At 43.3% G+C, this 12,050-nt stretch overlaps 4 protein-coding genes across 4 annotated transcripts in view; 2 read left to right on the forward strand and 2 right to left on the reverse strand.

Annotated features, from left to right (window-relative positions):
• LOC126563470 (acireductone dioxygenase) overlaps positions 1–12,050 on the forward strand; it is a 568,562-nt gene that overhangs the window by 373,382 nt on the left and 183,130 nt on the right. The window lies entirely within an intron of this gene.
• Positions 2,516–3,376, reverse strand: LOC126561121 (collagenase-like). Its single transcript, XM_050217066.1, has one exon. The coding sequence runs from the start codon at positions 3,374–3,376 to the stop codon at positions 2,516–2,518; it is 861 nt and encodes a 286-aa protein (XP_050073023.1).
• Positions 3,282–12,050, reverse strand: part of LOC126562373 (26S proteasome non-ATPase regulatory subunit 4) — a 363,835-nt gene continuing 355,066 nt past the window's right edge. The window contains exon 2 of the mRNA XM_050218851.1: positions 3,282–3,296. The gene's annotated coding sequence lies outside the window, so the exon portion shown is untranslated. The remainder of the gene's footprint in view (positions 3,297–12,050) is intronic.
• LOC126562003 (chemotaxis regulatory protein ChePep) lies at positions 7,778–10,800 on the forward strand. The gene is made up of 3 exons (XM_050218411.1): positions 7,778–7,858; positions 8,995–9,126; positions 9,403–10,800. The coding sequence occupies exons 1-3, from the start codon at positions 7,778–7,780 to the stop codon at positions 10,798–10,800; spliced, it is 1,611 nt and encodes a 536-aa protein (XP_050074368.1).

Consider the following 12,050-nt stretch of genomic DNA (forward strand, 5'->3'; position numbering starts at 1 on the left):
GAAACCTCAAACATTTTGAGCACTCAACTAAACTTCGTTGTATATTGTTTGTTTGCATGGTCTACCTTCCACACGAATTGGTTTTGTAGTGTTATGTTACAGATATGTAAAGATGCTAAAGAGTTGAGGTGAATCATATCAGATACGTGCACAAAAGAACGGTTTGGGATTGAACTTAAGACAGCCCTTTATTTTCGTACAAGAAATAAATCCTTTCTATCACTCCACCTAAATGGGCGGTTCAAACACATTCAGTGGCTAGTCTAATAATCGAACACATAATCCGAGTTGGCAGCAATCCAATCACGGAAATCAGAAACGCGTACATAAACGGTTGGATAATTCGAAGAGCATTTATAAATGATAAACGTAACTCCAACCAACACAGGACCGTTTTCGTCTTCTACGATGAGTCCCGACCCATGACTTCTGCCGCAAAAATCTCCTCCCACGTAAGCATTCGTGCAGATGTGCTGTGCATCGATGGACCTCACTGGATGTAGTTGATTGCATGCATTGTTGCTCAATATCTGGTTGCTCGTATACCTTAAATATCCAACGCTTTTGCCCTCCATTTTCTCGTACGTTCGGGTATCGGACAATCTTGGCAAACGTATCGGTTGTACGTATTTGTTTAACGTTGCCGGATGATTCAAACGAATCATTGCAATATTGTTCAAGTCTTGATTGTACAGAGGATGAACGATCATACCGCTTTCGGTAAAGTTGATACGCTGCTCATTCGCTCCATTAGGTACGCCCAGTATTGCGTATCCTTGAGTCTTGTTGGACCATTTTATACTGTAATTCACTTCATAAGCACGCGTAATGATGCAGTTTGGTGTGATGATTGATCCTGACGAAATGAGATATCCTGGAGGGTCGTTGGAATCGATAGTTATGTACAGCCTAGCGTGGTGGGGAAACTGTCCAGGGAAGGTAGAATATCCGTCTGTAGCGAGCTGGTTGGAACCGCCTATCGCTCGTGACTGCCTTGCATCATCCGAAAGTAGGCGATTATCCTCCGTCAGCCTCTCACTTATCGGGGTTGAGATTTGTTGTACGTCACCTTCTACTGCAGACACCGCAGCAACACCAATTACTACGAACACCGTAAAGAACTGCATTAGAGGACTTTAATTCACGCTACTCGATTCACAAATAACTGATGGCAGCTAGTCTTGCTCCAGTGCTTTATATGCTACTGCGTCGATCATTATCGGTACGCACGCCGTTCTAAGCCAGTAACTCTCGGCTTTGATAAGAACAGTAAATTATGATTTGATAAGAAAATTAAATCACACGTCACTGTTCTTAACTTTATCTTAAAGGCGCTTAGCTAATTATTGCATGTCGCCAATTTAGCGATGCTTTAAAAATCCTTACAAACCCGGATTTCGTTGTGCATGCCACAAGAAGAAAGCACATACAGCGGTTGATAAGAATTTGGCAGCACTGTTGATTAGCAAAATTGATAACTTGATTTCCGTAGCTTGCATTGCGAAAAAAAAATGTCGTCAGTCAATTTAAGATTATGAATCTTAATTCAGTTACTGTTCACGACGGAAAACATCAAACAGATTCAGCAATTTTTTAAAACAATAACAATTGTCAAATCGTTCCAAAAATTACAAAAGCTAAAAATTAACACAAAATCTTTCTTTCAAAAAGTAGGATTTTTTACTGATCGTGATCGGGACTCGTGATATTTGCACTTCGTCGTCAGAGATGTTGCGCGCTTGGCTTGCAGTTTGTAACTTTTTGTACATTGTCCTGTTACACAGTGCATTACAAAAAACAGATTAATGGAGTTCATTTGATAGTTCATCATTGACCTGCTTATGCTTCTTAAAATGACTATAAAATTCAAATAACCATAGCAGCACCTCGGGGCCTAAACCTAAGTTTGGCCTAAACCTAAGAAACCTAAGGCTCTGATGGTCAAGAGGATTGATGGATCAAGTCCTTTGGACCTATCTCCTTTAAGAGTTCGTCTTTTAAGTTGACGGTATTTGTAATGTTACTAAACAGTGGACGTGAAGCATTTCGGGTAGACGAACTAAACAACGGTTAACAGTTGAAGTTAAAGTCCTTTATTTTCCTTTACGAAACAATTTCATCCAATCATTCTTATATATGCTGAGTTCGCAGCAATCCAGTCGCCCAATCCTGATGGTGGTAAGTATACAATTGCATATTTTGTTTCACACACATACAACAAATTTACAATCCCGATACACATTTTAACAGAACGATCCTCCTACGCAAGAACATATATGGTGCGATTCCATCTTCTTTGGGAAATCGGAAAATCTTGTAGCAAGCGGATCGGCTACACAACTTTCGTAATATTTACTGGATGTTTCAAACGCATCGTTGCCACACCACTCTATTAACATTAAATTAACATTTAAAATAGCAAATACTTGTTCTTTTCAAGACCTATCACTCCATGTTATTTTATTTACATTTTTTTTCGTCAGTTTCAACCATATTGCATTCTTATCAACCTCATCTAAAAATCGAACACATAATCCGAATTCTCAGCGATCCATTCCCGCAGTTCGGAGACTCGTTCATACACGATCGGATAGTTCGTTCCACACCAGTAAATCAAATTCGTAACTCCAACCAGCACAGGACCACCGTCATCTTTCACGACCAATCCTGCCCCGTACATACTGTTGCAGAATGCTCCTCCGATGTACGTATTCGTGCAGATATGCTGAGCATGAATGAAAGCATGTGGATGTAGCTCCTGGCAATCGGGGTTCAGCATTACCTGATTGCGCAAATATCGTAACGTGCCGTTATACTTATCACCAACGGTTGTGCCCTCCATCCTTTCGTACGTTCGGGTGTCGGACAATCTTGGCAAACGAATCGGTTGCACAAATCGGTTAAACGTTACCGGGTGGTCCAAACGAATCGTTGCAATATCGCACAAGGAGCCGGTGTACAGTGGATGAACATAGATACCGCTTTCGGTGAAGTTGATACGCTGCTCTCGCCCTGTGTCACTGCCGGAGCTGTAGCCCAGCAATGCATATCCATGCGTGTTATTGTAGTTGATCATGCTAGTGTACAACGAATCCGCATGCGTCAGGATGTAGTTCGGTGTGATGAGTGAGCCAGAAGAAAGAATGGCATACGAGATGTTTTCAGCTGTAATAAATAACCGAGCTTGGTAGGGAAACTGTCCCGGGAAAGCGTCATATCCTTCCGTCGCGAGGCTGTTCGTATCATCTGACGTGGGTAGATCCTTGATGTCGTCCGTTAACGGGCGTCGCGGCTGGCTGAGCTTCCTATCACTATCAACTGCACTGCATCCTACCGCTACAACACCAACCACAACAAACACCGTAAAGAGCTGCATCTTAGAGATGTACTTCCGTTTCTGGAGCTTACAAACGACTTGATGCTATTCGACAGGCTTCGATACTTTATATACCGGCATATCGATATCCGATAAGAAATCAAATAGCTATAAAAATTAAACCCTAGAATTAAAATCCTAACTCAATAGTCTTATCGATAAGCTTAGTACTGTGACGTTTAAGAGATCCGGTTGATCAAGATTAGCCAATGAAAATCCGGGTATTGAAGATAACACAATTCATTTTACACTGACACACATCCGACAATCGTTGAGAATTTTCTCACTCTTTCATTGGTGACGATCGAAACAGCCCCATTGGTCGTAGCTTATCTAATGGTTGATTTATGTTCTACTAATTCTTTTGTACCCGGATAGAGATATTTCCCTGAAGTTGAAATAGACCTATTGATGAAGATGTAGGGCGTGGTAACAGAGAGCCTTGTATTTGTGAAGACTTATTCTATTCTAACGGTTCACCTAAATCAGATCATACAGCACGGATTTTAGTTCTTTGCTAGCCAAGATCGTCCGCTAAGGTGAAGAGTAACACATTTCAATTTTATTATTTTTCGTAGACCACGTGGTAAAGGAGGATAGTAGTCTGAACATTGTAGCGGGGTGGGGGGGGGTGCTGAACATTGTAAGCAAATCAATCCGAATTCCTGATGTTTCTCAGGACTGTCTATCCAACTACGTGGCACCAATAAGCCATTCGATGGTCAGCATTAGCTAGTAGGTCGATCAGCAGATTCGGCCTCACGGCTAGGAGCGTCACATTATTACATCGCTTGGGGTCCTGTGATTTATAGATCGGCCTCTTCCTGTGACGCACGCCCAGATTACGTCAATCGATACCGGATACCGGAGAAGCTGGCAGCATGACGGTCGTTCCCGTAGTTAAATCCCCGCGTGTGGTTGGGATTTGCAACGAAATTTGCGCACCAGTTATCTTATGCCGATAAGCCGAAACATAAGGGAACAACATTAGAACGGTTAGAGCGGGTCCCATAAATGTGTAAAATCTTCAACCAAAATAATTTCGTTTATGAGGTTTATTCATTAGGTAACAATAATTTAAATGATTGAAATATTGAATATGCGATTCTGTCACCATCTTCCCCTAAATTTATTTAAATTATGGACAAATGCTCAACATTACTTTTTAAACTAAACGTGTTCGAGATACATCACTAGTCATTGACGTCATTCAATCAATCGCTCTGCACCCATCCGACGAAAATTTGCAACGTAACGGGTGCAGAACAGGCATGTTAACAATCTGATCGTTCGCCTCGCTGCAGTGCTCGGAATGGAATTAAAAGAAGAAGTCAAACAGCATGTTCAAACCATTCCAACTGCTCCACATACCGTGGCGTAGTGTACTCCACCGTGACCTATATAGAAATAGCGGCCCAATAAAATATTCTCCACCTGTCGGATGGTGGGAAGCCTTCTTTGCAATGCAAAAACTGCCAATTCGGGCGACCGTTCCGGCGCCGCGGGGTGGAAGTTGTGATTCTTAGCCAACCATCCAATAGTTCACCAAACCAAAAGAAAAGCCCCAGTGCTCGATCAGCCAGAAATAAAAGCACCCATTTGACCGCCCCACCCACAAACGCCGCTCGGTTTGCACATGTTCCGTTAATGAAATTATTGCCATCAAAATGTGACGCGCAGCGGTGTGGCTCCGTACATCAACTCTAGCCTCCTGGTCACCATCTAGAGGTTCTAGCGTCCGTCTGGCGTCGACCGAAACTGCCGTACGCGTCAACATTTGAGTTCGCGTACCATTTCCGAGCGGGACCGTTGGGTGAATAATTTATGAGTGCTAAAACTACATTCTTCATTCTATGCGCCTAGATGTACGCTGGTAGGTGGACGGTGAAATGGCGCACACTTCTTGTGCCGAGCAACGTTTGCTAAAGCTTTAAGGTCCAAAGTCCTTCAGGTTGGGGTTTTTTTTTATTAGTTTCTGAGCTTGTGATGCACTTTTTGCTGGTCACTTCCGATGCAAGCAAAATGCATCCATCACAAAGAATGGAGCGCAAGTGCACCCTTTTGGAACGCTTTCCTAAAAGTGCTTGACACATTTGGATTCCGTAAGTCTAATCCAGCTGGGATAGGCAGCAAGCTGATTCATCAACGATCTAATGCCAGATGGACAGTTCTAGTTTTAATCACACACACTATTGTTTATCACCACGAGCAACGCTCAATAAAGACTGTGTCCATCTTTGCTTGCAAATTTGATTGATTAGTGTGCAAAGTGCAACTGGTAAGTGCAAACCATGTTCTAGCTGACCGATTTGTTGTTGAAGCAAGAATTTCTTTCTTCATTAACATTCAGGTGGTGTGAGGTAGTGATTTTATTGTTTTACTTGCCTGCATCTACATATCGACATAAGTCAGCCACATTTGATTGCAATCAGACTTAAAAGAGGTGGAAAGATTTTAAATTGGACTGGAGAAACAAGGCTCACTCGGAGCTTTGCTTTCTGTTATTGAATTTATTTTAAAATCACTAACTTTTCTTAAAATTTGTATCAAATACTTTTTGAAACACTGTAGAAAGGGTATTCAATTTTGAAACATCAAAAAAGGACTTTGGAGACTGGGAAAAATACTGATCAGTAGGTTAGTGAATATTGAAACTTTACAGTATAATGCTCTTGAATGAGATGGGTTCAGAAGGTCCTCGTGACATGTCTCAGTGCACTTTTATTTTCCATATCATAGGAACTTGAAGAGATGACAAGCATCCGTTTGTATTCCCAAAATCCTAATTCCTCCCGTACCGGTAGATGTGCGGTGCCTAGGAATAATCAAAGGGAGACGAGTACGAAAGGACATAGAACGAGATGGATTAAAGCAGAGAAGATTGGTTCTAAGATAAATATTTTTTTTTCGAAACTTAGCTTGGTAAACTAACGAAAAATATTTAAAAATAAATCCAAATACGTCACACGATCTTCGTTGCTAGTAGCTAACGTATCTTTTATTAACTGTCCATTCCTATTTACCTTACATATCATTATAGCACCACCAAGTTCTTCAATGAAACTGTTTCCAAAACCGTAACCAATGGGTATTTTTCCCAGTCAACGATCTGAAGCAGCTGCAGTTACTCCCGGGTTACTACATAAATAAGGCTCCAGTAACACAGTCCATGACCATGGCCCTAACACACATACACACACACACACACACACACACACACACACACACACACACACACACACACACAACGTGTCAAGTTCAACGCTTACAACTTGCCGGTTTTGCTCTAGAACTCGCTCCTAGGTGTTCTAATTCTAGCATCTGATTTTTCACTCCCCAAGCGATGCCGAAACGCCCGGAACACTAGTTCCGAACCAAAAATATCGAAAGGTCGCCACTAGACGGTACAATGCAGCAGTCGCCGACCGTTACGGCCACACGATTCATCCACCTCATCGGCCGGCACTTCCCGCCATTGGTGGCGGTGATGTAGTACCGGTGTACCACCCGAGTGCATCCGTGGCCAGGCACTAGCGTCAACGCCACCTGCATGCATAAAAATCTCCTTCCCTTCGCACATTTCACTACAGTGTCACTCTCTATCCTACCCTGCCGGTTTCCTGTGCGGGAGGTAAGCTCGTACCGTGGACAGTGGATGTGTGTGTGTGTGTGTAGGTTAAGTTTTCTTACCCCTGGGTTGGTGTTAGTTTTCTTACACCACGAGCATATTTAGGGTGAGGTGAAAACTGAACTTCGGCCAAGACGACGATGTCAGAATACCGACGACAGCGCCAGTATAGCGACAGTTGTTGGTAGTTGTAACACCCACGTCCTCACGTTGGTCAGTCGCTGATGACACGGGCTCGGTACGGGCGTACTGTATGGGGTGGGAGAAGGCACGAATCTGACGCGTCCAAGCACGCGACCGCTGCGGGTTCGATTAGTAACAGCTTTTCACTATAAATTGGTGGTGTTTGACAAATTTTCCGCACATACTACACCTGACCGGGCACCGGGCTAGAGTCATCCCAGCACAACCAGTGTCTTGAGCACAGTCGTGCGTTTGTGGTCGTGGTAGAATGGTAGCAGTATCGTTGGGCTTAAGCAAATCGTTAAAAAAGGCTCGTTGTTCTCCCGGACAGTGAGCAATGTGCAGTGTGGTTTAAGGTGCCGTGAAAGTGCGTACACATAAAGCATCCTTAAAACTTGACTCAAGTGTTGCTTATTGTCCAAGTCTTGCAGTGACCGAAATAGGAAGTGTGTTTAGCAGTGTTGAGTTGTAACTGTTCGCAACACATTTATTGTGCAAGGATATACTTCAATTTCGCGTACGCAACGATCGAAGTGAAAAGCATACCTTTCACTTAACCTTCCGAGAAGCAAGAATCTTAAATCCCAACCATGAAGGTGCGATTAATTCCGTTAGCAGCCGTATTGCTCGTTCTGGCCTCGATTGCCAACGCCAGAATACTGCCAAACCGAGTAAGTGACTCACCACACCAGGGCTGGATCAGAATAATGCGTCGGGAAGCGGAGAAATGAAGAACAAAAAATAGAACCGGACATTCCAATCGCATCCTGTCTTGGTCTATGGCCGCGTCGCGTTACGTGCTCTTGTGCTGTTCTTTTGCGGATCGCTTTGAAGAATGTATTGGGTTCTAGTAAAAGTTTAGCAGTTGCAGTTTTAGAACCAAAAAATAGATATTTTCTTATTTTGGTCAAGATTATCAAAAGTCAGGTACTTCCAGTAAACGTTACAAAAGTGTCCCTACAAGTGTGTCTATAAAATGATTCCTGAATGCTGAAAGCGCTATTGCAATGTATCTGATGATCTCAACCTACGATCATCAATTGATCTTTCGTCGTAAACTTTATGAAATTGAAAAACAAATGATCAAAATTGTTTGCAAGGTTAAGGTGGTGAATCTTGGGCAAGGATTGCTAGAATATCTTATAAATCACTCAAAAATGTTATCAAATTCATCAATAATTCCGTTTTGTGGATTATCTATAATTATCTTATTATTGAGGAAAGGAAATTGAGGAAATTTTTCAAGGGAAAAGACATACTGCAGTTTCATTGTTGTACAAGTCTCTATGGTCTTGAGTTAAAATTTTATTTATTTAAATATTATATCGCACCTTGAACGTAACGGAAATATGACCAAAAAGATGCGTTAAAAGTGATAATTCTAGACTGTTCCCAAGTACATTAAAGCTCACTTAGGAGCTTCCTTACTCTTTGTTTAATTCAGCCAATAAAACAATCATCCTACACGCGCCGCAATCGATATCTAATGATCAAAGGCGCATTGCACTTTCATGCCTATTTTTAGGCCCTTCAAAACGGCCAACGAACCCTTCGCTTACCCGACGAAAGAAAGGCGAGGGGGAGTGGAGAGATTGGACATTAAAACGCACGTCACCCCGTTCAGCATTTGTTTGGTGGCGCCTTTCCATGTAGCCGTGTCCACGTTATGATTATCTTCAAATTCGATAATTCACTGCTACGCTTTAAGCATTATGGAAATGTAAGAGTTTAATTGACAATTTTTTTCTCTTCTTTTTTTCTTTCTTCGAATTTCCACCCACCGCCACCTGGTCACTTCCGCTTCCAGAGCAAACAAGTGAAAGTGTACAGCTACGTGTTGCCTGCCGGAGCCGAAGAGATACGTGACGATATTAACCACTCGTTTGCGTGCGGCAACCGTACCGATGGGTTCTACGTCGATATCGACAACGATTGTCAGGTAAGGAGGGCGGGAAATAGGTGTAAGACCGGGTCGGAATCGATCGATTGATTGGTATATGCACGGACATTAAAATTAAATCGAAAACTTCCCAAATCACAGAGCGTCCGCTGAAAGTGGGAAGAGAAGAAGCTCTTTTTAATGACCGCAGCTGGTTTATTGTGAAAGGCAGTATTCCAGTTCCTTCGGGGGAATGAGTCATATGAGCTGAAGTGAACGATCAGCAAAAGAATAGTGTAGCTCATTGAATTATCCAATTATTCGTTGATTTCACAGATTTTCCACCGCTGCCAAGACCATGCCCGGTTTAGCTTCATCTGTGCCGAACGTACCGTTTTCAGCCAGATGTATCAAACGTGCGTCCACGATGGACAGCTCGGCTATCCCTGCGAAGAGTCCGTGCAGTATTACCCCGATGGGGAGGGATACGAACCATCCGCGTCTGGTTCTGAGGCCGCCGAGGAAGCACCCCAAGTTGAAGAAATGCAACCGGAGCAACAGGCTGAACCAGCACAAAAACTGGAGCCTCCACAAGCTCCATCCAAAACGGTCGAAGCTGTTGCGCCCAGTGAAGAAATGTCTCAAGACAATGTTCAACAGCCATCCGAGCAAGTCGAAACGGCTCAAGAAGTTAACGATGACCCGGAACAAGAACAAGAGGATCAGCATCAGCTAAATGCCGATCTGTTTGATCCGATTGAGGAGGAAGGCGATGTGCCATCGGAAAACTCTGCACAGGAAGTGATGGATGAAAGTGAAACTAGTGTACCTAGTGCTGATCCTATGCCGGTGGAAGAAGAATCGAACGAGGTTGAGGTTCTGGATGAAGTAGCAACGCAGCCAGATCAACAGCCGCAACAGCAGGAACAACTCGTATCCTCACAACCTTCGCCAGCAGTTGAAACACAGACTTCTCAGGATGAAGCTACAGTAGAGGATGAGCCTGAGAAGGAAATGGAGATATACACTTTGGGAACACCAAGTGCAGCCGAACCATCGGCAACGCCAGAAATGGATAACGAAACTCAGCCCGAAGCTGCCTCACTGCTAAATGCTGTACAGATGGTCGAAGAGCTGGAACCTATCGTACACGATCTCGCTGTCGAAACGGACGAGCTTAAACCTATCGTTGCTGAAACGGTACAAGACACTGCACAAGCTCCAGCTCAAGCAGAAGACAACGAGATCCTACCCGAAGCTCACTCCAACACAGCTACTGATATGGAAGCGCCACAAACGACATCCGATGAGTCACCGTCAGTCAACGATAGTGAGCAAAGCTCAATCGCACTGGAAAGTGAACAGCAGTTGAACGAACTGTTGCCCGAGATGGAGTTAAGTTCCGCTGCCATTGCCACTGCCGATGATTCATCGGAAATGCACGACACTGTCAGCGTGGAAGCCGACCAAACGGTTCCATCTGCCAACCCGGAAACAGTTGACGTCAAACAGGCGGACAGTGAAGAAAACACACCCACCGAAGAACAGCAACGCCCACTGGCAAGCCCTGCGATCGTAGAAGAGATGGCACCACTTCTACCGAGCGATAGTGCCGAACTGCCGGAATTGATCGTATCGACCGAGTTCCATCTGGACACCATTACCCAGGGTCCACCGATACGGCGAAGAAAAACGTTCCTTTTCCGAGCCGATGCGATTCGAGCACGACAGTGAAGTGCGATCGATCGATCGGTGCGCAGATTTTTACTGAGCGCCATCGTAGTTAAATGTTTACGTAGGTCCAAAGGGAATTTCTCCCATGGTCCGTAGTAGGGTAAGTTAATTTATTGAAAAATTTCAGACGAAAAGGGAGAAACGAATCCAACACCTTTGTACGTGTCTTTTTATCACGCACGAATCTTCTGTCGAAGTGTTCTTAATTCAATTCAAGTGGCTCGAAAAATAAACTTTTTTTTTAAATCATATTCGTTGTTGGTACAAATTTGATGAGAAAAGTTTGCTAATTGGTTTGTATTATCACACTGCTCTGAGATGTAGCTCAGCTTGTAGATATCGATACATATAAAAACACCTAAAAGTATGCAACCCTTTTTTAACGCATATAATTGCAACTTTAACGGGCAGGGGTGAGCAAAGCCTCTCACATAACTCAATTAAAAACCGCCAGCTGATTATCTTCTGCTTCTTCCCGGCTTAACGACCTTCTAGGTCACGCCAGCCATCGAATGATTTACTAGACTCTCCGATACCACGTAGTTGGATCACTAAGGGGGGGACCGTTCGGATGGGATTTGAACTCCAGGGTCCTGCCATGTGAAGCCCAGTATCGCTGTCGCCTATACTACCGCACCGCCCCGGACACTTTATAATGTCCATAATATGTTAAGAACAGAAATTAAAAAGCATTTTGAAAAAGCATCTAACAGTAGTTTAAACTTCCACACCGCACTGTTACGGGCTGTGTATCGGTCTTGCATACCTTTAGGCGTTTATCTTTATTCCACAGTATGCAGCACACCATTACCACATGGATACTATAAGATCCCACGTACATAAAAAAATAATTTAAAAAAAACTCAACAACCATTAGCACTCACAAAAGTTTATTGAAATAAAATCAATCGCGACAGCTGCTCGCTGAAAAAAATGCACAAGCTAGAAATTAAACGCTTCTAGCTTTTTCCTTTTACTTATTTACCTATTCAACATTACATTCCTCTGTCTCGCACAAAAGCTCCCATTCTCGAACAATCCTAACATCCCCCTCTGGAAAATCCGTCCCAAACTTAGGAAGCACATTTCGTGATCATAATTGCTTGCATTTTAAAATTATACAACTACTGTAAAACCAATCGTATGCGGCACAACAAACTGGAAGGCTCGAGAAGCGAGAAAGGAAGGAAAACGTTTGGTACAAATACGTGTAAGTAATACGCGACGCTGGTAGGGTTTAATATAACCCG

This window comes from Anopheles maculipalpis, chromosome 3RL (assembly GCF_943734695.1).
Source record: "Anopheles maculipalpis chromosome 3RL, idAnoMacuDA_375_x, whole genome shotgun sequence".
In the NCBI taxonomy this organism is placed as follows: Eukaryota; Metazoa; Arthropoda; class Insecta; order Diptera; family Culicidae; genus Anopheles; species Anopheles maculipalpis.

Coding starts and splice junctions, on each gene's coding strand:
- LOC126561121 (XM_050217066.1), bottom strand. CDS start 3,376: ATGCAGCTCTTTACGGTGTTTGTTGTGGTTGGTGTTGTAGCGGTAGGA.
- LOC126562003 (XM_050218411.1), top strand. CDS start 7,778: ATGAAGGTGCGATTAATTCCGTTAGCAGCCGTATTGCTCGTTCTGGCC. Junction 7,859..8,994: donor CCAGAATACTGCCAAACCGA/GTAAGTGACTCA, acceptor TTCCGCTTCCAG/AGCAAACAAGTGAAAGTGTA. Junction 9,127..9,402: donor ATATCGACAACGATTGTCAG/GTAAGGAGGGCG, acceptor TTGATTTCACAG/ATTTTCCACCGCTGCCAAGA.